We start from the raw sequence: 27,320 nt of genomic DNA on the forward strand, positions 1-27,320 counted from the left end.
TCCATGAAGCAATCTTGTGTAGCCTCCAGGAATTCTGTCTCCCTAGCGCATTTTGAGCTTTCAACACTCCAGTCTATCCCGGGATAGTTGAAGTCTCCCATAATAACCGTGTTACCACTTTTGCATTCTCACTTCATCTCGGCTTCCATTTCTTCATCTATATCTCCAGTTTGGACGATAGTTTAGGCCCATCTTTATTTCAGGCCCTTTCCTTCCCGGTATTTTAACCCATAGCGATTCCAGCTTGTTGGTTGTCTCTGCTGTGTCCATTCTTGTTGATTGTATGCTTTCTTTTATGTATAGTGCTATTTCACCTCCTTTCTGTCCTGATCTGTCCTGGCGATAGTTTGTACCCCGGTAGTGCTGTATCCCATTTGTTTTCTTCATTCCACCGTGTTTCAGAGACTCCAATGATGTCAATGTCCTCTGCATTGGCCATGGCTTCTAATTCCCCCATTTTGTTTCTTAGGCTCCTTGCATTAGTATATATGCAATTTAGATCCTGGTATTTTCTTATCCTCATTTCCTTTCCCTGTGCTTCGGTCTTTAGTTTCTTATCTTGTGCTACAATCCTTCTAACCTCCTCTTCTGGGTTAGTCAACTCTTGTAATTTGCCCGTTGTTTCTTCCCAGCCTTTTTCCCCCTTAGTATCTTCACGGGATACCTTCTTCCGAATCGTCGACACTTGGTCGACTGTCGGCTTTCCCCTTCTTCTTAGTGAAAGAAACCTAAAAAACAAGGGCCTGATAGTCAGCCTGTGGTGATCAGTGTTTTGCTGACTACTGTTGGCATTAAACCTGAAAATTTAATGCCAGACCAAAATGTTTCCAGAGCTGGCTAATACATAGCCAGTTAAGTGCAGTTATGAGTTATCACATAAATGTAGGACTGATTTTTATGCAGTTAACCTAGCTAGTTAAGTGCTGAATATCAGCATTTAACTGGTTAAGTGTTGACTGCCCCACAGAACATCCCCTCCCCCCCAAAAAAAAATAGCCAGTTTTTAGTTCTGAGCAGTTTAGGGGGGATTTTCAGCAGTACTAACTGGTTAGCCTTGAAAAGGCAATTTAACCAGCCAGGAACCATTTCTGATGATTAAATCACTTTGAATAATCGACCTCTTAGTTTTTAGCCTGGAATTCAACCAACTCAGGAAGTCTGTTCCAGGTAAAAGGCATAATAAGGTTGAAAGAGCAGAGTTGGGAATAGAAACAGAGGAGAAGGCATAGATAAAGTGACTAGCCTTGCTATATTAGTTTTTTAGGTTCTTTTGGACTATGAGAAGGGTTGCAGAGCATTATGTCTTCTTCAGACAATACTTTTTTATTACTGGTCTTTCTTTTCTTGTGCAAAAGCATTTTCTTAATGACCTGAACATACTTTTAAATACATTTTAATTTTCTTAATGTGATAAGATTAAGAGACACTAAAATAAAAATCTGTGCTGTACCAAATAGCATATTTTACTATTCAGCCGAATACGAATAATGAAAAATATTACTTGGCTATATTCAAATACCGAATAAGAATAATGGATGTCGAGCTTTAACATAACAAATAATAAGAACATAAGCATTGCCGCTGCTGGGTCAGACTAGTGGTCCATCGTGCCCAGCAGTCCGCTCCTGCAGCAGTCCCTAGGTCAAAGACCAGTGCCCTAACTGAGACCAGCAACGTGAAATCAGAGATCAAGTGTTTATTTCAGTAGGATTTAGCACAGTAAAGTCTTGGATTATTTGTATTTGAATTTAAATCACTATTTGGACGAATACAAATACTGTATTAGGAGCATTATTTGGGGCCAAATCAAATCAAATACAAATATTTGGTACAGCCCTAATTGCAACAAAATAATTTTCAGCTTCTTCAGTCTCAAGTGAATAATTTCACTGGAAGAATTTACCATCTTTGAGAATTAATTTAAAATGCAGTTCAGGTAAAATAATGCTCATTTGGGGATCACCTATTTTGGATGCCCCAATTCAGTTATAGAATACTAGGGTAAATCTGCATTGGCATGCCTAAAATATAAGCACAACTGCTTATGCCAAGTTAGTGGCAGGTATAAATGGGCATATCTAAGTGTGCCGTGCAACTTGTTTAACTTATAGAATTCTATAAATTGTGTGAATAAGCTGGAGATACACCCAAGCCTTGCCCGTATGCATCCTTGCAGTTATTTGCTATAGTACTTAGGCACATTCTTATAGAATAGTACATAATTGCACACAACCAGTTCCAGAATTGGTTTTAAATTTCTTTAAGCAGAAAATTCCCCAGGAATCCTGTAAAAATATGTATAAAGGGCCATCTCCTCCTCCACCTCACCAAGTTCAGCTGTCCAGTTTCCCATCCCCTCCCCGCTATACTCTTCTCCCTCCTCTGTCCTTCCCAGACTCAATGCCCATACCTCACAGGTTCATACCCCTCCTCAACCTTCCCTTTCCTAATGGTTAGTGTAGTGAAACGAGATCCTGGGTTCAATTTCTACTGCAGCTTCTTGTGACCCTGGGCAAATCACTTAACTCTCAATTGCCCTAGGTGCAAAAATAGATTGTAAGCCCAGGAGAGACAGAGAAGGTACCTGCATAGAATATGCAGACCATTTTGGTTGTACCACAGAAAGGTGATTTATCAAATGCATGACACTTTTACCTTTCCCCAGGCTCTAGGACAGCAAAATACTAAATACCCAAAAACCGTCCAAGCAAGTCAATCTCCTGCTCAGCTGCTCCCATCCATGAGAGAAAAAACAGTAATTAGCATCAAGGCCCACATCATGAGTTTAAGACAAATGAGCATCAGAATAGTGACAGCAACATCTGGTGCAGTGGCAGCAGAAAGGCTGCTACTAGTCTGATCAGCCGCTTGCCAGCAGGGGTAGGGGAGAGATAAGAAGGCACTTGAATATGCATCGCCAAGGAAGTGCAGCCAACTGAGAAAAAAACCCAGTCCCTTTGCTGGCCCCCTGCAGGCAGATCGGCTATCTGCCTTCTCTTCCAGCCAAATGAGATGATGCACTGACAGCTGCCTTCTTTGTCCCCTTCCCTTCCTCACCCTCTTAAACTCTGCACGCTAGGTAGCAAATTCTGTTCAGATGATGAAGTCTATGCAAATTCTGCACTGTGCAGAATTCCCTCAGGAGATAAATTTGGATTAAGAAGGGTATGGTTGTTTATATCTGCTTAGTGTCAACAAGTGCTAGTAATTTTACAGGAAGACTTAAATCCAGGACAAAGAGGCACCCTTGCTTGAATTTACCAGAAGTATGAAATGTCTACATGTTCTTCTCTATCATTATCAGCATTCCCCTCTTCACTTCTTTAAACTTTTATTCCAAATGCACCTTTCTGAACTGGATGGTTCATCAGAGAATTCAGTTTCTGCAGAGCTCTTCCTGCTGTTGTTTGACCGCCAGGAAGATGTCAGCGGAAGTTCTTCTGAAGACATAGGCCTTGGTCTCTGCCCAATCCCAGAGGGCTGCTGTAAGCCCGCAGACTGCTCTTCAGTACTTAAGACAGCTATGATTGCTCTGAGTGTTGCTTCATCAACCTGAGACCAAGGTTTTGATGGTGCCCGCATTCGGCGTAAAAATAAACTATGCCACTTTTGTCTGAGCTGCAACAGTAGACTAGCAGCCTGTAATGAATTTCAAATCAACAACAGAGCAAAATTAGAGGAAAGCATATCTGAGAACATACAGTCATTTATTATTTCAACTTATGAAAGGTCTGCCCAAATTAATACTTCAGGTGATTTACAATGTACCTAAGAAATATATCAAACATACTGTATGACAGCAACAGATGTAATCCATAAAAATCATAAAAGTTAACATATGAGGGTCATTTCATAAATAATGCACACTATTTTTTTTTTTTTAATTTATTTACATGTTTATTCTTTTTTTTCAAGTATTTCTTTACAATCCTTCAATATAGTCTTCATGCTTTGCAATGACAGAGTCCCAACGTCTGAGAATCTTCATTATTCCACCCAAGACACTGATTTTGTTCAGTTGCCGAATGGCTCAGGTACCAGTGGAAAAAAGCTATTCCAGAGATGCAAAATGATGTCCACACATAGGTTGTTTCAACTTGGAAAAAGGTCGAAGTCTGGTGGACTCATGTCTGGACTGTAGGAAGCATGAGGTAACACCTCCCAACCGTATTTGCGTAGTTTTTCAATGATGACATTCCCTATGTGCGGGCGAGCGTTGTCATGAAGAATGAGTGGCCCAGCCAAGAGCAACTGAGGTCGTGTTGTGTGCATTTTTCTGCGCATATTTTGCAAAAAAATCACAATAATATACTGCTGTGACACTTCTTCCACATCATCTGTAATGATGATGCCTTCATGATCAAAAACAAAAATCATCATTTGTTTGACTTTTGATTGAGCTCATTGAAATTTTTGGGGCCATGGGGAAGATGGAGCTCTCCACTCGTCATGGAAAAACTACACAAATACAGCTGGAAGGTGTTACCTCATGCTCCCCTACAGTCCAGACTTCGACCCTTTTCCAAAGTTGAAACAACCTATGTGTGAACATCATTTTGCATCTCTGGAAGAGCTTTTTTCCGCCGGTACCCGAGCCATTCAGCAACTGACCAAACACAGTGTATTGGGTGGAATAATGAAGCTTCCTGGGCGTTGGGACTCGGTCATTGCAAAGCATGGAGACTATATTGAAGGATTGTAAAGAAATACTTGAAAAAAAAATAAAACATGTAAATAGTGTGCATTATTTATGAAATGACCCTCATAATATATTTTAAAAGGATTTATCTTATGAAAAAAACGTGAGAAGAGGGAATAGGGAGAAAGGAAGAGTATGATAAAATGAGATGTAATAAAAGGAGAAAAAAAAACCGAAAACTAAACTGACAGAAAAGAAATGGCATGTAAAGATGAGATCAACACAGAGTGAGACAATGGAATGGGTAAGAGAAAAACAAATCAGAGGGGAGAAGAAATATAGAAAAATTGAAAATAATAAAGAAACCCATGAAAGACTTATTATGCCCAAGAGATAGAAAATAAGAACAAAAGAAAGACAGGTGGACTATGAGAATAAAATGCCATCTTGCAATACAGGGTAAATTGGCAAATCAATTGTGCCAGGCATTAAGGTTGTCAGGTCCTGGGCAAGATAGCCATTTGAGGCCTGCTAAAGGCTTATATTTGATGATGTATGCTCAAGTTGGATATTTCTTTTAATTTCTTTTTCACTTTGCCTGAATCACAAAACAGCATGAAAGTTATATCACAGAATCTTTTTAATTTTCTTCCAGATAATTAGCTAAATATTCAAGTGTTAAAATGCATAGAGAGCCACTTTCTTGCAAAAACTTCAATGGTTTGCAATCCCCAATTCCCCTTATAGTCAAAGAATACCACCACAGGTTCTGAGATTAATGAGAAATGGATGGAAAAAAAGCTATTTTGAAGTCTAGTATGTGCTTGGTGTATTTGATTAGGATTTTCCATTTTAAGATAATTTTATCACATAAGCAGTTAACAGTGATATCTTCATAATAGAATAATAATATAAGTCACCCTACTATGCTGACATATAGGTGCCACAAAGTGGGGTGGTACAAAGGTGGGTATAGTAGGTTTTGGGGGGGGCTCACCATAAATTATAAGGCCAACAGATCTATGTAAAACAAATCCCCAAAGGCAACAGGAGTTCAGAAAAAGGACTTGACACGGTACAGCCACCTACACCAGGAGTTACAACAATATGAATGGTTCTAAGGGAATTAACAATGTAAGAGCTTTCTCAGCTAATGCTCCAAAGACATACATACCTCAGGCTCCAGTTTAAAATTTAGCCATTCATCTAGCTTCAGTGTTGCTAGATTGGCAGTGGTCCTATCCTCCATCTCACTGTCACTACTATCATTAGACACACCATCCACTGTAATTGCAAAAACAGGACACAGTAACAGATTTATACATAATAAAAACAAATTCTACACATCAGAAAGCTGAAGCTCCGGCAAGTTCTGAAGAAAAGCTGGATTTCTTTATCCAGGGACCTAATCCTGACCATTATCTCTGTGTGTTACCTCACTAAAGGTCCCTTTTACTACAACTTAGGGCTTCTTTTACAAAGGTGAGCTAGGACCTTAACGCGCGCAATAGCGCGCATTAAATTCCCGAGCACGCTAGCCACTACCGCCTCTTTTTTAGGAGGTGGTAGTTTTTGGCTACCGCACGCTATAGCGCACAGTAATTTTGTGCGTGCGCTAAAAATCCTAGCGCACCTTCGTAAAATGAGCCCTTAATATGCACTAACCTAATTAGTGCATGCTAAATACTAGGCTGCACATTGAGAAATGCTTAGCACGCACTAGGCTTTATTTATTTATATACCACTTATATCCTGAGTGGTTTACATTCAGGTACTTTATCATATTTCCCTATCTGTCCCGTTGGGCTCAAACTCTATCTGGTGTACCTGGGGCAATGAGGGGATTAAGTGACCTGCCCAGGGTCACAAGGAGCAGTGAGGGATTTGAACCCACAACCTCCGAGTGCTGAGGCTGCAGCTCTAACCCCTGCCCCACACACACTCTAAAATCCTTAACAGATAAGTATCAGTTGAGCTAATCTGCCCATGGCATACATTTGGTGTCTCAATGAACCACATAAAGGCAACTACTCATCAGTTTGAACATTATAAATATTACAGAATATCAAACAGTTCATAGCCTTGCACACTAGGATCCCCCTTCTCATTTTCTTCTTTCTTAAGAAATTTACCAACCTCACAAATGATCATAGTAAGTAAAACAAAAGTGAAATTTCCAGAGGATATTGCCTCTCTTCCTCTCCTTCCCCTCCCAACACAGAATGATTATACAGGAGAGTTTAGAAGAATTAGTTATCATTTAGACATGTACATCAGCAAGCACATACAAGCAGCAATTTTATATAAAATGTGATAATTATATGTGTATTTCCTATTTTGCTAGGCAGGCATGCAACACAAGCAGTACCATGGAAAATTTCTCATTTGGACTTAATAATAATAATAATTTTATTCTTAAATACTACCAAAGCCCTGGTAGTTCGAGGCGGTTTACAACAAGAAGAGCTGGACAATCAGCGAAGATGATTACAATGACGTCGTCGAGTACAATTGGAGAAGGGTGGATACAACTTGAGTGGGTGTAAGTCAGAGTGATAGACACAGAGTAGAGGCATCGAGTACATGTCAGAAGCATACTTGGTAAGGTATTAAGAGTTCTTGGTTACAAATCGGTTGAACAGGTTTGTTTTAACTAGTTTTCCAAAGTTGAGATAGGAATAGGCATGCTTAATGATGTTACCCAACCAACCGTTTTGTTGGCCTGCCTGGAAAGCTAGGGTCCTGCCCATATATCTCTTGAATTGGCAGGCCTTTAATGTTGGGTGACTAAACATATGTACCCTGCGAGTAGGCCTGGTGGAACAGTCCAAGTTGAAGTGGGAAACCAGATATATGGGGGCCAAACCTTGAATGGATTTGAAGTATAGACAGGCAAATTTGAACAACACTCTTGCTTCCAGGGGCAGCCAGTGGAGTTTTTGGTAGTAGGGGGTTATATGTTCCCATTTTTTTATGCCAAAAATCAGTCAAACTGCCGAATTTTGTATGATTCAGAGTCTTTGGATGGTTTTCTTGAAGGACCCTAGATAAATGATGTTGCAATAGTCGAGCAGGCTTAAAATGGAAGATTGCACCAGTAAGCGGAATGATGATGCATCAAAGTACTTTCTGATGGTTCTTAGTTTCCACAATGTCGAGAAGCCTTTTCTAACCAGTAACTCAGTGTGAATACCTAGAGTGAGGTAGCGGTCCAGTGTTACTTCCAGAATTTTTATGGTGTCAGCAATAGGAAAGATCTGACCATTCAAGGAAATTGAAGTGTCTTTTATTTTGTCATTCAGACTCGCCAGGAAAAATTTGTTTTTTTCTAAGTTGAGTTTGAGTTTGAATACAGCCATCCATGATTCGATTTGCTTTAAAGTTGATGCTAGGTGATTCTTGGTCTTAGAAGTCAGGCTTGTTATGGGAAGAACTATGGTGATGTCATCAGCATAGATATAAAATTTGACTTTTAAGTTTTGCAGTAGGTTCCCCAAAGGGGCTAGATAAATGTTAAACAGAGTGGGGGATAGGGGGGAGCCCTGCGGGACTCCACATGGGTTTACCCAGCTGGTGGATAGATTGTTATCGCTATAGACTCGTTACGAACGTGTAGTCAAGAAACCTCCAAAACATTTTAATGCATTACCTGAGAGACCAATTGACTCCAGACAGTCAATTAGAATGTTGTTATCGACTAAATCAAAGGCGCTACTTAAGTCTAGCTGCAGGATTAGTGCGCTTGTACCCTGACTGAATAAGTTCAGGAGGGAATTTAGCAATGAAGCAGTAACTGTTTCCGGCTGAACCCGGATCGAAAACCTGATTGGTTGTCATGTAGTATGTTGTGTTTGTCCAGGTACGTTACTAGGTTCTGGTTTACCAAACCTTCCATCAGTTTTACAAATAAAGGAATGCTCACAATGGGTCTGTAATTTGATGTCAATTTGATAGATTCTTTGGGATTTTTTACAATTGGAGTGATTAAGATCTGACCTAATTCCTTGGGAAAAGTGCCCGACAATAAAAGAGAAGAGAGCCAATTGTGTAACTTGGCTTTGAAAGTGACTGGGGCGGCTTTCATGATGTTTGGTGGGCAACAGTCTGATATGCAGTAGGAATCAACGTATTTCGAGTAGAATTTGCAGAATTGTTGCCAGGTGGGAATAGAAAATTTGTTCCAGGACATGTCTACCCGAGGTTCTACTATGTATTGAGCCACTGGGTAGTTCAAGTGGTTGAATGTAGTGACTGGTAGGGTGGATCTTAGGGAGTTGATTTTGTTGTTGAAGAATAGAGCCAGAGCATTGGCAGGTGGTGGGAAGTCTGTGGTGGGGCGGGAAAAGGCCTGAATATCTTGGAGATTGTTAACTAGTTTAAAGAGGTTTCTAATGTTGGTGTTGGGAGAGTCAATTTTTTGCGCATAGAAATTAGTGCATTTTGCAGTTATTAGTTTTTTGTATTCTTTTAGTTTGAGTCTCCAGTTTGCTCTCCCTTTGCTATCTCCTGATTTCAGCCATTGTCTTTCAAGTTTGCGCAGCTCCTGTTTCACTGATCCTAATTCGGCACCAAACCAGCCATCCAGGTTTTTATTTCTTGTTTTTCTTAATTTGATGGGGGCCATTGTGTTTAGTATCTGCATGCTTGTATTGGTCCAGGAGTCTACTGAGAGGGAATCTGAGTCTGAGGTAGAAGTAAAATCATAGTATGACCAGAATTCCACTGGATTTACCAAGCCTCTGGTGGCGATCATTTTCCTATTCCTTTTTGCCTTCTTGAGCTTGGATGGGGAGTGTCTGGCTTGCCAGCTAAGTTGGAAGTCGCATAACTGGTGCTCCGACCATAAAGAGTCAGTCCAAGTGGGTTGGTGCCAGCGTATATTGGGATGGGCTGAGTCTTTGGAAGAAAAGGTTACTAGATCTAGTTGGTGTCCTTTTAGATGGGTCCTTTCTAGGGGTGGCATAAGGAAGTCTGGGGAAGAGATGAAGATTAGTAGTTCTTTGGCGTCGCCCTTCTCTGCCTGTTCAAGGTGGATGTTCATATCACCAGTCAGTAGGTTGTAGGGACCTGCTATTGAGTTAGTAAGGAGGAATTCAAAGAAGGTGTCCTTAGCAGTGGGCCATTTCCTAGGGGGGAATGTAGAATAGTGTGATAATTAAGCCATCTTCTAATTGCGCTGACCAAAGTTTACAAGAGAGGATTTTGAGATCTGTTGAGGAGTTCGAAGCTAAGATGGCAGATTCAAATGAGTCTCTAACAATGAGGGCTAATCCTCCCCCTCTTTCCTTGTTTCTGGGCTGAGAAATGATTTTGAACCCGGGTGGAAGACACTCGCGTATAATGTTGTCATTATCGGGGATCAACCATGTTTCAGTTAAAAGTACAAAGTCTGGGTTGGTCTCCTCAAGCCAGTCTTTAAGTAACTGCAATTTATTCCTGATAGATCTAATTTGGTAGAAGCCTTGAACTTTTTGATGGTGGGGGGGAGTCAGTTGTTACTGCACAGGTGATTTTTCTCAACCTCTGTTGGCTTTTACAGAAAGGTCTGTTAGGTTTGCGTGAGGGGGGTAGGACTGGGATTTGAAAAGGGCCCCCTTCAGAGCAGTCTTGTATGAAATGGTGGGCAGGCCTGTGGGGTTCTGAGTTGGCGTGACGAGGTCTTATGAGGATTGGGATAGTTGTAGAATAAAGAGCATTGGCCAACCAACTTTTGTAACAGGACCAGTAAAACATGAGGAACAGTATAAAATAGTGATTTACAGAAACCATCTTGTTAAAAGAATTTACAACAGAGAGAAGGTAACTGGCTAAACATGATTTAGGGATTTGAGAGGGGAAAAATACTCTCAGGAGTTCAAAACTACCTCAAAATACCAACAATTTCATTTTTTGTTGTTGGCTTCCTTCAAAAATATTTTTTTTATAAAATCTGCCACTTACAGTGCCCATAGAGAGGGTTTTAATTAAAACAAAAATGTTTTATATTTAATGTTGGTAGTTGTGGGCTCTACAGTGCCCAAGATGGTTTTAATAATAATAATAATAATAACAACAAATGTTTTATATTTAAGAACATAAGAGCCTTACTGGGTCAGACCAATGGTCCATCAAGTCCAGTAGCCCATTCTCACAGTGACCAATCCAGGTCACTAGTACCTGGCCAAAACCAAAGGTGTAGCAATATTCCATGTTACTGATACAGGGCAAGCAGTAGCTTCCCCCATGTCTTTCTCAATAAAAGACTATGAACTTTTCCTCCAGGAACTTGTCCAAACGTTTCTTAAAACCAGCTATGCTATCCGCTCTTACCATATCCTCTGGCAACACGTTCCAGAGCTTAACTATTCTCTGAGTGAAAAAAAATTTCCTCCTATTGGTTTTAAAAGTATTTCCTTGTAACTTCATCGAGTGTCCTCTAGTCTTTGTAATTTTCAATGGTGGACAGCATAATCAGGAATCTGTGTGTTGGGTTATATAATATTTTTTTTCTGTAGTAGGGTACATGATCTGTATGTGTATAAGGGCTGCATAAAAACTTTAGTCTGATAAAGCATGGTTTATTTTCATCAAAATGTGTGATTCTCTTTTGAAATTATGACTAAATATCTACCAAATAGTTCTGGGGTGCTTCAAAATCATGTATACTAACTAATCAACATAAAAAACCCTATTATGCAAAAAAATCAAATAGGCCAAATCCATTGATTAAAAGAGCAACTTGTTGAATGCCCCTACCTTAAGATTTCTGACAGGTTTGTATTATCACTGGGATTAAAGAGTATTACTGTCTAGGTTGCCAACTTTCCAAAATGTTATGGGCTGCCTGTATAATGAATTTGTCCGTAAATGCCCCTGTGCTGCTCTTTAGGTGATTGGCAGCCCTGGCTATGTCTTTCTTCAGACTTCATTAGTGAAAGTTGGTGCTAAGAAGCTGGAGTCTTGGAGCCCAATAGAAATTGTTAAACTGATGGCAGTGGTGTATTATGTTGAGGAGAATACGGTCTCCTGTTTTATTCTTGGATGCTATATGAGGAATGGTGGAAGAGAGAGAGGGAATGCCAAAGAATGCAGACTAAGGAGAGAAGGAATTATGTTCACAAGCACTCTAAGGTGGACACAACCGAAGTGAATATTTGGGCACCCACTGTAAAATGTTAAGTTTTCATTAAAGAAAGCCTTGGAGTGTTGGGAAAAATTGTCAGGCATTCACAAATTTGGTTGAAGCTGAAATGTATTTTAAGTAACAATACTATTACTATTTGTCATTTCTATAGCGCTGAAAGGCGCACACAGTGCTGTACATTCAACATGATGTAGATTGTCCCTGCTCAGAAGGGCTTACTATCTAATTAGGACAGACAGACAGAACAAAGGGGTTGGAGAGTTTCTTGCTGCGAGAACGGTAGGATGGACATAGGCATCTTATGGTGAGTGGGAGTTAGGAGTTGAAAGAAGCCTTGAAAAAGTGGGCTTTTAGCTTGGATTTGAATACTGCAAGTAGAAGGGTCGGAGATTTTATATTTTTGTACATCTTTCTTGTATTTTTGAAGATAAGGCTAGAAATACCTTGCTGACTGTAGGTGAAATAACTACATTATCTGACACTCAGGAGCTTGCTGTGTTCAGTGTGGTGATGGAGCCCTGGTCTGAAGCTGCTACTTGAGGTTTAGAAATGAATGACATGAGGAGCTTTCCTGTTACCAAACAGTATGCTACATAATAATTTAACAGGAGATGTAAGACCAGCACCCCTTCTGGCCATGTACCCTATATTAGAGTATAGGATTATACTTATCATAAGAAAAACAGACAGTTATTTGTTATAAAAATTGGGTCCAGCTTCGTTTATTGGTGAGATAATTTATAATACCCAAGCAGATAAAGATTTAATTAATGAACAAACCACCAACTGGACCACCAGCATATCAGCAAGTAGTCCAATAAAGCAAATCAAATAGGTAATATGCACTGCCATAAGAACATAAGAATAGCTTTACTGGGTTGGATCAATGGTCCATCAAGCCCAGTAGTCCATTCTCATGGTGACCAATCCAGGTCCAGATTCCTGATTATGCTGTCCACCGTACCTAGCCAAAACCCATGGAGTAGCAATATTCCATGCTACTGATCTAGGGCAAGCAGTGGCTTCATCCATGTCTTTCTCAATAACAGACTATGGACTTTTCCTCCAGGAAATTATCCAAACTTTTCTTAAAACCAGCTACGCTATCTGATCTTACCACAACCTCTGGCAATGCATTTCAGAGCTTAACTATTCTCTGAGTGAAAAAATATTTCCTCCTATTGGTTTTGAAAGTATTTCTCTGTAACTTCATTGAGTGTCCCCTAGTCTTTGTAATTTTTGATGGAGTGAAAAATCGATCCACTTGTGCCCGTTCTACGCCACTCTGGATTTTGTAGACTTCAATCATATCTCCTCTCAGCCGTCTCTTTTCCAAGCTGAAGAGCCCTAACTGTTTTAGTCTTTCCTCATACGAAAGGAGTTCCATCCCCTTTACCATCTTGGCCGCTCTTCTTTGAACCTTTTCTAGCACCATTATGGGCTTCTTTTACGAAGGTGCGCTAGCGGTTTTAGCGCACGCACCGGATTATGCGCTAGCTGAAAATCTACCGCCTGCTCAAAAGAAGGCGGCAGCGGCTAGTGTGCACGGCAATTTAGCGCACGCTATTCCGCGCTTTAAGGCCCTAGCGTGGCTTTGTAAAAGGAGCCCTATATCTTTCTTGAAATAAGGAAACCAGAATTGAATGCAATACTCCAGATGAGGTTACACCATGGAGTGATATAGGGGCATTATGACATTCTTAGTCTTGTTAACCATCCCTTTATAAATAATTCCCAGCATCCTGTTTGCTTTTTTGGCCGCCGCCACCGCACACTGGGCAGAAGGTTTCATTGTATTGTCTACAATGTTGGTAGGTTTCTGGGTGGGGCTTCAGCAAGTACTCCCAGGTGTTTCAGCCCCTCCTGGTGCCCAGGTGCAAGTGGCTGCTGCCTATGGTATGTGGGAGCTGCAGCCTCCCCTGCTCCTTGCTCTCTACTGAGCAGTGAGGGCTATTTCTGGGAGCTCCTTCCTCAGTGGCGATATAGCCGTAAAGATATAATAAGTGTTGTCTGGTACAAACCTTTAGCAAATGTAATAGGTTTACTTTTTCAGGCCTGATGTCTTGATATTCTGTTGAGCTTGGAAACGTATCTTTCCTCTGGAGACACAAACTTGTAGCTGAGCTGTGACATTATCCAAGCTGTGCTGAACTTTAGAATCTGAAGACCATGCTAAGCTGAAATGCCAAGCTGCCATCTTTTGGATCTTATATGAGTAAACAGAAACAGCAGCAATAGCAGGAGCATATATGAGGGGCATTCAATAATTTATCTACCTGAGTATGAAAGAAAGTAGCAAGTGTATTGAAACAAGTCTATGCATGTTGTGACATATCACAAGGTTAATCATGCACAGATACAGCTCAGTGCGAGCCTACCATTCTAAGAGACAGGATGTCAGGAGAGTCCTAGTGCAAATCAAGTAAGAAACTGCTAGATTTGGAGCATCGTTCAGTGATAACATTTCTCACAAAAGAAGAGAAAAAGCCTAAGGAGATCCATGAAAGCATGACTGCAGTTTATGGCAAGTCTGTCCCATCATCCTGCAAAGTAAAATTTTGGAGCAAGCAGTTTAAGTGGGGTAGAGAGTCCATTGAAGATGACCCTCACACCTGACGGCCTATGCAAGCAACTTCCAGAGAAATGTGCAAGAAAATTGAGGATTTAATTTAATCAGACAGACAAATTAAGGTTTCCTGAATAACTGAAGAAATAGGCATCTTGGTAGGTACAGTTGGGTTTCAAGAATGCTGATGCCATGTCAGAAGGCCATGAGGCTCCAGTGCTGTCAGAAGAACTTGGAAATGCTCCGTGAAGACCAAGTAAATTTTTTCATTGTTTGGAGACTGAGGATGAGACTTGGGTCTATCACAGAGAGTCAGTGCAGAGGAAGCACTAGTCATCCCCCACCTCAAAAAAATTCAAGACAGAAAAATCTGCTGGCAAAGTCATGGCAACTGTCTTCTGAGATGATGAAGGACTTTTGCTTCTGGACCTCATACCACACAAGACAACCATAACCGGGGAGAGTTACAACAACACAACGATCACTTTGCGGGAGTCAATGAAGGAGAAAAGATGACAAAAACTCACAGCAGGCATTCTGCTTCTTCACAACAATGTGCCAGTGCAGATGTCACGACAATCACAGGCTGCCATCCAAGAATGTGGGTTTCAGCAGCTGAACCATCCATCCTACAGTCCTAACTTGACTCCCTCAGATTATTTCCTGTTTTGAGTTTTGAAGAAATCTTTCCACGGACAGCCGTTTTCGAGTGATGAAGATGTCAAGAAAGTTGTGACATCCTGGTCTGAAGGTCAAACGGAATAATTCTTTTCAAAAGGGTTAAAGTCTTTGCAGGAAAAGTAGATGAAGTGTATGGAGCTATCAGGGGACTATGTTGAAAAATAAAAAATTTTTGAAAACTCTTTTCTTTCCTACTGAGGTATATCAATTATTGAACGCCCCTCGTAGTATTTCAGATTTTGTAATGGCAATACATCTGTACTTAAAAGATGCTGTGCTCAGGGAGGTGCAAAATGTCAGCTAACTTGCTCATGAGGTGATATAGTTGTCTGGATAGTTTTGTTCCTTAAAGAAATGCATTGTATGTTTACTCAAGTTCCCTTTGTCTAATATTACATTTTTTTTGTAAAGATAAAAAACCATTCCATGCAGTGTGACACATTTATGTATAGTTTTTAATATTTTCTTCTTCATTCAATAGAAATAATTTAACTTCTCACCACATGCCAGTCCAGCCCAAACCAATTGCTGCTCAGAACACATCATGACTTGCACAGCTGCTTCCCTGGCTTAAAGGAAACATTGGTGCAAAGTCCCAAGTAATGCTCCTTATTTTTGGATATTTTCCTCTTCTGATGTGTCATGCTCCAAATAAAAATGTATTTTAACAGCAACACAGACTATTTTATAAAAAGCTCAATATTCGTTTGGATAAAGATGAGCCAGTTGACATAGTTTTCAGACAGTTTTGATAAAATTCCTCATGAGAGACTCCTAAGAAAATTAAAGAGTCATGGGAGAAGAGGAAATTTTCTGTTGTGGATTAGGAATTGGTTATTGGACCTGCCTAGATTTGTGGATAGGCAGGTTATAAATAATTTTAAATAAATAAATAAAATGGAGGGTACGGTTAAATGGCCATTTTTCTCAATGGAGGAGGGTGAATAGTGGTGTGCCACAGAGATCTGTACTGGGACCAGTGCTATTTAACATATTTATAAATGGTCTGGAAACTATTCAAAGTTGTTAAAACACATGTAGACTGTGAACAATTGCAGGAAGACCTTAAGAAATTGGAAGACTGGGCAACTGAATGGTAGATGAAAATTAATGTGGAAAAATGCAAAGTGATGCACATTGGGAAGAATAATCCAAGTCATTGTTACCAGATGATAGGAACCACCTTAGGGGTCATCATCCAAGAAAGAGATCTAGGAGTCATCATAGACAATACGCTGAAACCTTCCGCTCAATGTGCAGTGACGGCCATAAATGCAAACAGAAAGCTATGAATTATTTGGAAAGGGATGGTAAATAAGACCAGGACTATTATAATGCCTCTGTATTGCTTCATGATGAAACCTCACCTTGAGTATTGTGTTCAATTCTGGTTGCAGTATCTCAAAAAAAAAAAAATAGCAGAATTATAAAAGGTTCAAAGAACAGTGATCAAAATGATAAAGGGGATGGAATTCCTTTCGTATGAGGAAAAGGTAAAGAAGTTAGGGTTCTTCAACTTGGAAAAGAGATGACTGAGGGGGGATATAATTGAGGTCTACAAAATCCTTTGTGATGTAAAACAGGTAAAACTGAATCAATTTTTCACTCTTTCAAAAATTACAAAAGTCTAAGGAACACTAAATGAAATTACATGGAAATACCTTTAAAACAAATAAGAGGAAATATTTTTGCACTCAAAGAATAGTTAATCTCTGTAACTCGTTGCTGGAGGATGTGGTTTAAAAAAGATTTGAACAAGTTCTTGGAGGAAAAGTCCATAGTGTGCCATTGAGACTGACCTGGGGAAAACCACTGCTTGCCCTGGGATCAGTATGGAATGTTGCTACTATCTGAGTTTCTGCCAGGTATTTGCAACTTGGATTGGCCACTGTGAAAACAGGATACTGGATGAGATGGACTATTGGTCAGTATTTTTATGTTCTAAAATTACCAAGTTCTCTAAATAATTTTTTTGTTATTAATTTTTTATGTATCATTTAAAAAATTAATACTTTTTTTAGATATTTCATACATATTTGTTATTTTAGAAGGGGTAGTAGCATATAACTAATTAATTGAGTATGGTGATTTGACTAAAATTACCAAGCCCAATGTTTGAATATTGACCTGTTGAGGTTTGTTAAATGAATAAGATTCAATAGTAAATTAGGAGGGGGTGTGGGGAACAAGTTACTTGCCAGTTGAGATCAGAAGATGGGAGGGCCTTGTCTAGCAGAGGGGTGAGGATCATGAGGGCATTCTTCACATTTGGGAGCTATGAGTTAAAAAGCTTTAGACAAGCATGTTTAGAAAGAGCAGGAATATATTTTTCTTTGTGCACTTTTTTTTAAAAATTGTTGCTCCCACAGGACATGCAGATCCTTGTATTTTCCAATGTCCTTCTTGGTATTTTACTAAGGCTCCGTGTTTGGCAGTGCCTTTTATAGAATACTGGGGAACTGTGCATTTCACAATCTGGTTGTTTCAGTTCCATTCAAATGTGCTATGTAAAATGAGTCTTATGTTTTTATAAACTAGTGCCTAAATAGATGCCTAAAATTACCCTCATAGTGCTGTTTTAAACCTACTAAACAAAAACACAAGAGCACTACTGATGCAGGAGTTCTTGTATATTACCTCTAAATGATGAGGGTTCCTGCAAAGCATTACTTGGCAATCTTGCAGGTCCAGAGAATATGACCACACTAACAGGTGTCACTACTGAACAGCATCTGATATTAGCAATTCTATGAGCTCTGGTCATTTCATCATACATTAGCCAGTCTGTGGGGAGGGCTTGAATAGCTGCAGCTTGACCATTTGCTGGAGGAATCTGTGTAAAAGAAATAGGTTCATGCTTTTATCTTTTGATTTACTGAAATATCATCAAGATACTTTGGAAGTGTTGATACCCTTTATTGGACAAATAGAAATAAAGAGCTATACTCTTAGAGGACAATTCTATAACAGGAACTAATAGCTTCATGCATAAATATTTACAATACTAGCACATACAAGTTTGCATGTGCACATATACATGCCAATATTCTGCCTAAGTGATATTCTGTAAATAAACGCATATCTTGGATGGTGCATATTTGCAAGGGAGGCTTGCACAGAGGTAGAGTATAGGCAGACCCTCTAATTATGGGTACAACTTGTAGAATACTGTAAGTTATACATGTACCTCCGGCACTTAGGCATGAGCATTTACACCAGCTCTATGGCTGATGTAAGTACTTTCACCTAAATGCTACACATGTATATATCCAGTAATGCCCAGACTCTATAAAGGAAAGTAGGTGACTTATTTTATTTAATAAAATAGGCTCCTACCAAGCTCCCTGTTATAGAATTGCCCTGCAGAATAATGTTTTTCACTGAAGTTCCTCCTAGTCCTTTAGGCTCCTGAAAATGATTCCAAAAAGGCATTTGGGTAACTTGCATGAAAAGACCACAGTTAAAACCTGAAGACAATGAGAATAAAGGACACTAAGGCCCATATTCTATAAATGGTGCCTTAACCTACCAGTAACTAAGTTAAGTGAAAAATGCTGTTTACAAGACGTTTTAAAATGATTTTCCAGGTGCCCACCAGCGCCTAAAAAAATAGCACCGAAATTGCACCTCCGGAGTCAGCTAAAAAGCGCCTAACCCAACTGTAGGCTTGGTCTCCAGAAGTGCAATTCACATCAAATGTAGGCCCTGGAAATGTAGGCCTTGAAAACCCTGGCTTACATTTGCGGCACCTACCTTTACTGGAGGCGCAATTCTCTAAACAGCACCATTGCGTGATTGATATGCAATCAACGACAAAGGTGCTGTTTAGAGAATCTAGGCCTAAATGTTTTAGACACTATCTTTCATTACTTCATTTACTATATAGATGGTTAGAAAATTTGATATTAAAAGAGGATTTGCTGTTGTACTTTGCATTGTATTGATATTATGACAATTCTTATGTAATCCGCCTTGAACCGCAAGGTAATGGCGGAATAGAAATCACAAATATAATGTAATGTATTCTTCTAACAATCTTAGGAGATGATGACAAAGTCTGAAACAATCTAACAGGTTCTGGGCATCCTTAGAAAGCAAATGAAGAACAATAGTGTGAAAGGGATTGAAACTTCAGATAAAGAAACATGGATTAAGAATGGACATTTTTTTTTTCACATTATACAGTACTAAGTCACCTTTTAAGGAAAAATAATAAATAACAAATCAAACATTGAAGAAAATAAAGCAGGAAACAAAGAAAACCACAATTTATAACATTTAGACCACTATAAAGGAGGGCCCAAGGAAGCAATAACGAGATTATGAGGCAATTAAAATAAATAATTATAAGAAAAAAATATAGGAGATAGTTTGCACCAAAATACAATACACCCCAGAAATATTAGCTATTATCCACTGGTTACCCTACAAACACTTCAACCTTCTAAGAAGAATTAAATTAGGATTCTTCATCCAAATATATTTACAGGAAAACCTAACAGAAAACTTTGCTGTCAAAGGTAACATCTGTTGCATAGACAGGAACTGTTTCCTCTACTCCCGAATTCAATAACACACATCAGAAAAAAAAAAAATAGATGATGTGAAAGCGGGAATAAGTGCCAAAAAAGGTATCCAAAGTGACCAGATAACCACTGCAGAGACAAAGTAAAGACCACCCCAAACACTCCTCCAGTGTTCACTGGCCCTCTCACATACCCACAATGATCAGAATAAAAAAGTATATACCGGTCTCCAGAACACCAGTACCTGGTATAGGGAAGCCTAGTAGAGCTGCAAACAGGTGTCTTAAATAGCCCAGGAGTGGGCTAGTGAACCATAGAGAGGAGTAGCAAGTCCCATAATCCACTCTAACCACTACATTTATGGAAAATGTGAGCCCACCAAAACCCCCCAAACCCTACTCTACTGCCATATAGGTGCCACCTGCAGCCATAAGGGCTACTGGGGTTTTAGCGAGGTAGGTATAGTGGGTTTGGGGGTGTTTTGGGGGCTCACCATAACCTAAAAGGGAGTTCTGGTGAGAAGTTTATGTCGCACCCTTTATGTGAAGTTGACAGCAGTGCCCTGTAAGGTGCCCCACTGCTCTGTTGCCATGATCTTGTTCTGAGAGTTTGGGACTTAGACAAAATTTTGGTTGAAAATGTGGTATAACGATAGACGTCCTGGCGGCCTAGGTGACCCAATGTTCTGGACATCGAGATAAACGATTTTCAAAAAAAAAAAAAAATTATAGACGTATGGTGATTTGCCTTTCGAAAATGGGCATTTTCCCACTGCCAACTTTGGGTGTCTAGCACCATACATCCAAATCAGACTTAGGCATATGTTTTGATTATGCCCCTCCATGTCATTATTGTTGCAAGAGAAAATTACTAATGAAATAGAGTTAACAAGAAACCATGTAACTTGAAACTAACCAATAGAACATTGCTGGAGTATGCAATTTATCATTGGACCATAATGAAGCAATTGTAATTTAACTGGAAGATGTACTAACTACGTATGTTTAATAACAAATTGATGATTTCATAAACCCAATAAAATGGTCATTCACTTGCAATTCGAGAAGATTCTTGGTTGGTATTCTATCATTTAGTAGAACGTCAAGAACTCCCAAGGCCTTGATATTTAAACTACACTTTTGTGTCTGGTAATTATTTCTTTGGCCTCCTCTAGAGATGGAAGAAAGAGCTGAGGGGTATGTAACCTGTCAGAGTAAACAAAGCCACTGTGGGTCTTCTTAGACACTGAGAAAAGAATTATAGCCAAATTAAACTCCTCAATCTTAAAAGTAAAAAAGGAGCACAACTTCAATTGAGGCCAGTGCTCCAGCCTAAGCAGATCTAAAGAGCCACAAAAAAAAAAAGAAAGAAAATTTGAAAGGACGAAAATAACCAAGAAATAAAAGGGAAAGGTACCAAAACTAAAATATTGAAGAAAAATATGTTAAAAAAGGTAAATCAACCCATATGGGAAGACACGTGAAAAGATGAAGAAAAATAGCTTACTGAGAGGAAAACTATAAGGATGTATCCTCCTAGCTCTGTACAAAAAAAGAAAACCGATGGATCCACTCTCACGCATGTGCGACGGAACGCTGAGAACTTTCTTTAACTAATACATGCTAGGCAGCAATTGCATCAGTCTTTGTCAGATGACATCATCCACATGTGAGAATACAACTGGCCTGTTTGTCCTCAGACAATATACGGATTACTGTTGGGATTTGCATAATTTGTATGTATATGCGTTTAAGAAAAAAAAATTCAATACAAATCATTTGAACTTAAACATTCTTAGAAGAACTTAAATGACCTAACTCCACAGAAGTCAATGGGGAAGCAAGAAGAAAAAATTAAAACAGAAATCTTTCATTTACTAAGTACAGCACAGGAAAAAATATGTTTGGGAATTAGAGAAATATCAAATGCAGGACATCAAAAATAAAACTAAAAAAGGAGCACATGCATGTTTTATGGATGAAGTAGAGGTCATTAATATGCTATGTGGCTTCTTCTCCTTCTGTACATTTTGAACAGCTCTTACAACACTATGATAAAACAGCCTTTTTTTTGTGAAATATCTTGTAAACTACTTCCTTTAACAACTGTTATTTGGTAAAACCCAAACATTTCTCACTATTTTCCACCTCCTTCTAAATGCCAAAAAAATTTTCAATGAACATAATCTGAGTTATTTGGACTACCATTTTGCTGCAGGGCCATAGTGAGCTATGTGCAGGCAGTGCCGCCACACATGGGGCAAAGCAGGTGGGGGCTCCAACATTGTGCTCTGTCCATGGCCTTCTCTGGTTGGCTGCAACGCAGTGGGCAGGATAAGAGCTTTAGGGGCTGTGTCACAAGGACTGTGTTTCTAGCTTGGGACAGTCTTGTTTTGCTGAACTTCATCAGACATCTGTGCTAGAATTATGACTATACATAATAAGGTATAGATTCAGCTAAAAAAAAATGACAAAAGCAATTTTTCAAACTCATTAAAAAAAAAAAAAACATAGTAGGACAAAAAGAAAACAAACCTTTTCATACAAACCATAGGGAATATATTACAGCTTGAACACAGGTAAACTATATATTCTAACAATCAACCTATCTGCTGTGAAAAAAAGATTAGGGAAGTTTGTTTCAGCAAAAGAAACATGATTATTTTGTACTTTACCTTTTTGTATTGTGGCTGACTAAGAACAGAAGTGGGGTGAAACCGCACTTTCTTCTCTTTGGGTCCTGTCAGTACCACATTTTCTCTATCCACATGGACTAAATTAGGGTAAATTCCAGCCACTAGTGCAGCTTTAACTACAGCCCAGTTTTCAGAATTAGTATTGACATCTCGAATGTCACCTCCACCTCGGGCTCTAACAAAACCTGAAGAGGAAAACATACACCAAAGCCAAAATTTACCAAGTTTCCTTCAATAGCACTACATTATTTTCTCTCAGTGGTAGACAAACATTGAAAGAGAACATAATTTATTTTTTTTTATATAACCATAGTGACTGAAGTATACAGTATAAAATTGCTTTTCAGCCACTGATTATGTGAAGATATTAGTGTTTGAAATATTTTGTTGAGTGCATTTTCCCTGAAAAAGTGGTAAACAAAATATGGACTATGATGGAACCGTTAATGTGGACTGAAGAACACTGGAGTCATTTTTTCATATAAATGATTCATAGATAATGGAACTGTGAAAATATTTGGACAATCTGATAAAGGTTTTTGGATGGTTGCACACATTTTGGACTTTGAAAGTTCAAGTTCTATAATTACACCAAGCCTATGATCTACTTTATTAGCCACTCTCAATAGTTGAGCTCATATACTTAATGTGCTATTAATTTAAAAATCGATACAAATTTGAGTATAATATAAAGTTTATATTTATTCAAAAATAGCCTCACAGCTTAAAGTACACAAGAGCAGCAGTCTACTGTCTAAATTTTTGTCTAGTTTATAGCTAGGCTTCTTCTGCTTCACAGACTTACCTCATATACTCAATATAAACAAAGATTTTTTTTGTCCCAAAATAAGGGCACAAAGGTAGCTCTTCAAAGCAGCTTTGATTCTATACCAATTTGCTTTTATTTTTTAATAAAATGCAGTATATTAAATGCAAAATAAATCTAAACAAACATTTGGATTTGGAGTTTGCATGAGTGATTGAAGAGGAATTTGTATATTGTGCTTATCTCAATGGTGTTTAAAATGATTTTAAATATACCCCCAAAATTGGCTTTTCTGGTACATCCAATTTTATAAAATTCAGCATTTATACAGGTAAGTACCAAGCATACAAGTTGTGAAATCAGCACTTAAATGTTCAAAACCCAGAGTAAAGCCCCATCCTCCAACCCTTCCATCTCCCTCTCCCTAGATGATGGATGAATACTTCCATGACAAGGTTCACAAGATTGCCCTTGAATTTGCTGCAAAGTCACATCCTTCTCCCCATTCCACCATCCACTCTCCTGAAGTTCCAGCTCACACCATCCTTTCTTCCTTCACCAAAACAAATCAGGAAGCACCCATACATCCTACCTTGCCTGGTCCCACCCTTTCAATCCTCCAACTCCCGACTTTTCTTTTCTGAAATCATGGAGGAAGAAACTGCACAACTTCTGTCCTCAGTCAAGCCTACTACATGCCCCTCAGACCTTATTCCCATCTCTCTACTTGAACCCATCTCATAAGAACATAAGAATAGCCTTACTGGGTCAGACCAATGGTCCATCAAGCCCAGTAGCCCGTTCTCACGGTGGCCAATCCAGGTTACTAGTACCTGGCCAAAACCCAAGGAGTAGCAATATTCCATGCTACCAATACAGGGCAAGCAGTGGCTTCCCCCATGTCTTTCTCAATAACAGATTATGGACTTTTCCTCCAGGAACTTGTTCAAACCTCACATATTGTTATCCTTCCCATCTGTCACATCTTCAACCTATCCATTTCCACTGCAACTGTTCCTGATGCCTTCAAACATGCGGTGGTTAAGCCGCTTCTCAAAAAACCCTCACTGGACCCTACCTGCCCATCCAACTATTGCCACGTCTCCCTTCTTCCATTCCTATCCAAGCTACTTGAGTGTGCTGTCCTCTGTTGCTGCTTTGACTTCCTTTCATTTCAACAGACTCATGATCCTCTACAATCTGGCTTTCACCCCCTACACTCCACAGACACTGCCCTCATCAAAGACTGCAATGACCTGTTCCTGGCTAGATCTAAGGGCCTTTACTCAATCCTCATCCTTCTTGACCTGTCTTCTGCCTTTGATACTGTTAATACTGCTTACTTCTTGATACGCTGTCCTCACTTGTATTTTGTGAACCTATCCTCTCCTGGTTTGCCTCCTCTGCTGCTATCCTGCCAGCGATTGGCATACCCCAGGATTCGGTCTTAGGACCTCTTCTTTTCTCTCTCTACAACCTCTTCTCTCGGTGCCCTGTTCGCCTCCTATGGCTTCCAGTATCTCCTATATCCTGATGACTCCCAGATCTACGTCTCTACACCTGAAATTTCACCTAAAGTCTAAGAAAAAGTCTCAGGTTTAAAGGTGACTGTTCTGTGTTTGGGATGTGACAGCTAAGCTGAAACCAGTTGAAACTGTTGCTGGAGAAAAGGGCTTTCTTTCTCCTAAATGTTCTTCTGTTTGGACTATTTAACACGTGAAGTAGGAACCAGACTTATGGTGCTTTAAATCTGAGAGAACTGGGGAAATTGACCAAAAGCTGAGGTTGCTGGACTGAATGTGAAATGGTAATTGCCTAAAGTGTACAGGCTGCTGCACTAGACACAAGATATAAAAGTTAAAAGTATATATTTGCCTTTCCTGAGCCTATGAGGGAATAGGCTCAGGTAGATGTCTCACTAAAACATTTTATTGTACCTTCTATAGTGGTTTATGTGTGCTGATTGGATGAATGTGCAGGGTTCCTGGAAAACCCGGCTAGGAATCTCTCACAAATCCCCTTAACTGTATCCCCCCACCCTGGCATCCTGTATGTCTGTCTTGACTATTTGGATTGTAAGCTCTTTCACGCAGGGACTGTCTCCTTCATGACTCTGAACAGCACTATGTACATCTGGTAGTGCTCTATAAACAATTAATAGTAGTAGTAATTAATAGGAATTATTAAAATAGCTGGACGTGCCAGCATTTCCTATTCCATTGCATCCTTTTTTATGTCCTCTCTCTGTCTTTACTAGAATTTTCATATAAACACAAGCCATTTAACACTACAAACTCATTGTCCTCCATAATAAAGAAACTCCTTTTTACCCACATCTTCAGTCTCTCCTCACTCACCTCTCATTGTCATGTCTCTGCCTCTTAGTTAGGAAGTATTTGTACTTTTCACCATCATTTGTAGGGTTCCCCAGTTCTCTTCATCTTCTGAAGTGCATCATGCACAGAGACAGTTAATCTCATCATCCTGTAGACAAATTTCACTCTCAAAAAGGGTAGCGTCCATCTGCTTTGAGTACTTAGCTATGAGCATCTAAGCCACAGTACTAACATATTTCAATGTGTGGCAGTGGCCAAAAAAGCAAACAAGATGCTAGGAATTATTTGAAAAGGGAAGGTAAATAAGACTAAAAATGGTATAATGCCTCTGTATCGCTCCATGGTGCAATCTCACCTTGAGTATTGCATTCAATTCTGGTCGCCTTATCTCAAAAAGATATAGCAGAACTAGAAAAGGCTCAAAGAAAAGTGACCAAGATGATAAAGGGATGGAACTGACTAAAGAGGTTAGAGCTCTTCAGCTTGGAAAAGAGAACGGCTGAGGGGGAAATATGATTGAAGGCTACAAAATCCAGAGTAGTGTTGAATGGGTACAAATTGATTGATTTTTTTACTCCATCAAACATTACAAAGACTAAGGGACGCTCAAAATTACAGGAAAATATTTTTAAAACCAATAGGAAATATTTTTTCACTCAGAATAGTTAAGCTGTGGAACACATTGCCAGAGGATGTAGTAAGAGCAGTTAACATAGCTGGTTTTAAAAAAGGTTTGGACAATGTCCTGGAGGAAAAGTCCATAGTCTGCTGTTGAGACAGACATGGTAGAAACCACTGCTTGTTCTGGATTAGTGGCATGGAATGTCACTATTACTTGAGTTTTTGGGATTGGTCTCCGTGAAGATGGGATACTGGGGCTAGATGGACCAATGGTCTGACCCATTAAGGCTATTCTTATTAAGTTTTGGAAGTTGCGTACATTTGGATCATCTTGTACTTCCAAATGTAGGTTTAGGTCTCCTATGATTTCCCGATTATTTAATAGTAGTTTTATGTCTTTCCCTCCTTCTTGGTTTTTTAGGTTACAGACCATGTATTCCAATCCATGGTCATTATAGCTGTCTTGTTTTTGTAAGGAGAAGAATGATTTGTATATTAGGAGAAGGCCCCCTTTTCTTCCGTTTTTTTCTGGGTGAATGGATTATTTTCTACCCAGGTGGGCAAAGATCAGCTAGCCCTGGGGCGTTTCATTTGTATCTGTGTCTTTAGTTTACAATTTTGATTTTTATAAACCACTGACCACCCACACCGTGATGTTTTGCATTCGCTGGTCTGTACTGCATTCTTTCTGAACAGCGAGTTAGTTACCTGAGGCTCGGAGCTGTCCAAGAAGTTGAGTTCTCATCCCAATGATAATTTCCATTGTAGCCTGAGACAAAAAGTTTTTCTCACAAAATGCTCTCTCCCAGCCATCACTTCGGGCCTTCTGCCATGCCTACAGAAACAGAAAAGAAGAAAGTACAAGAACTATTTTCCAAAGTCACCTCAAAAGCACAATGGCATATTCTATTAAAAACAGAAAGTGGTAAAAAAATTATTTAAAATGAACAAGGGACAACTTGCGAAAAATAAATAATCTTCCCCTACTGATTTCCATCTCTTATTTAGTTCTGCTTTTGACATGATACATGTTTGAAAATTAGATATTTTTTTTAAAACCTTTTCAATGAAAATTTGAGTGTTTTATGTACTAGGAGGGAGGGAATGGAAAGGAAGAGAGATGGGAAAGTGATTACTGCAACTCATTGTTACTTGGTTTGCCTAAAAAAACTTTAAGAGCTTTACAAATAGCTCAAAATGCTGCTGCTCATTTAATCTCAGAAGTCCTATGTATAGTCACATTCTTAAGCAATTTCATTGGTTGCCCATTCAATGGAATATTCATTTTAACATTTTAATGCTTTTTAAATTATTTGGGAACAGCAAAGCTTAATGCTCATGTGTCAGGACGACCTCTTCGCTCAAGT

At 39.3% G+C, this 27,320-nt stretch overlaps 1 protein-coding gene across 5 annotated transcripts in view; it reads right to left on the reverse strand.

Moving 5' to 3' along the window:
- YTHDC2 (YTH domain containing 2) overlaps window positions 1–27,320 on the reverse strand; it is a 217,440-nt gene that overhangs the window by 54,355 nt on the left and 135,765 nt on the right. For all 5 annotated transcript variants that reach the window (XM_033929088.1, XM_033929090.1, XM_033929087.1 and 2 more), the window contains 5 exons: window positions 26,662–26,788; window positions 22,210–22,415; window positions 17,647–17,842; window positions 5,814–5,923; window positions 3,347–3,639 (listed from right to left, as the gene is read on the reverse strand). In XM_033929088.1, the coding sequence (XP_033784979.1) occupies window positions 3,347–3,639; window positions 5,814–5,923; window positions 17,647–17,842; window positions 22,210–22,415; window positions 26,662–26,788 (932 nt within the window). The remainder of the gene's footprint in view (window positions 1–3,346; window positions 3,640–5,813; window positions 5,924–17,646; window positions 17,843–22,209; window positions 22,416–26,661; window positions 26,789–27,320) is intronic.

The sequence above is a fragment of the Geotrypetes seraphini genome, chromosome 1 (genome assembly GCF_902459505.1).
Source record: "Geotrypetes seraphini chromosome 1, aGeoSer1.1, whole genome shotgun sequence".
Taxonomy (NCBI): domain Eukaryota; kingdom Metazoa; phylum Chordata; class Amphibia; order Gymnophiona; family Dermophiidae; genus Geotrypetes; species Geotrypetes seraphini.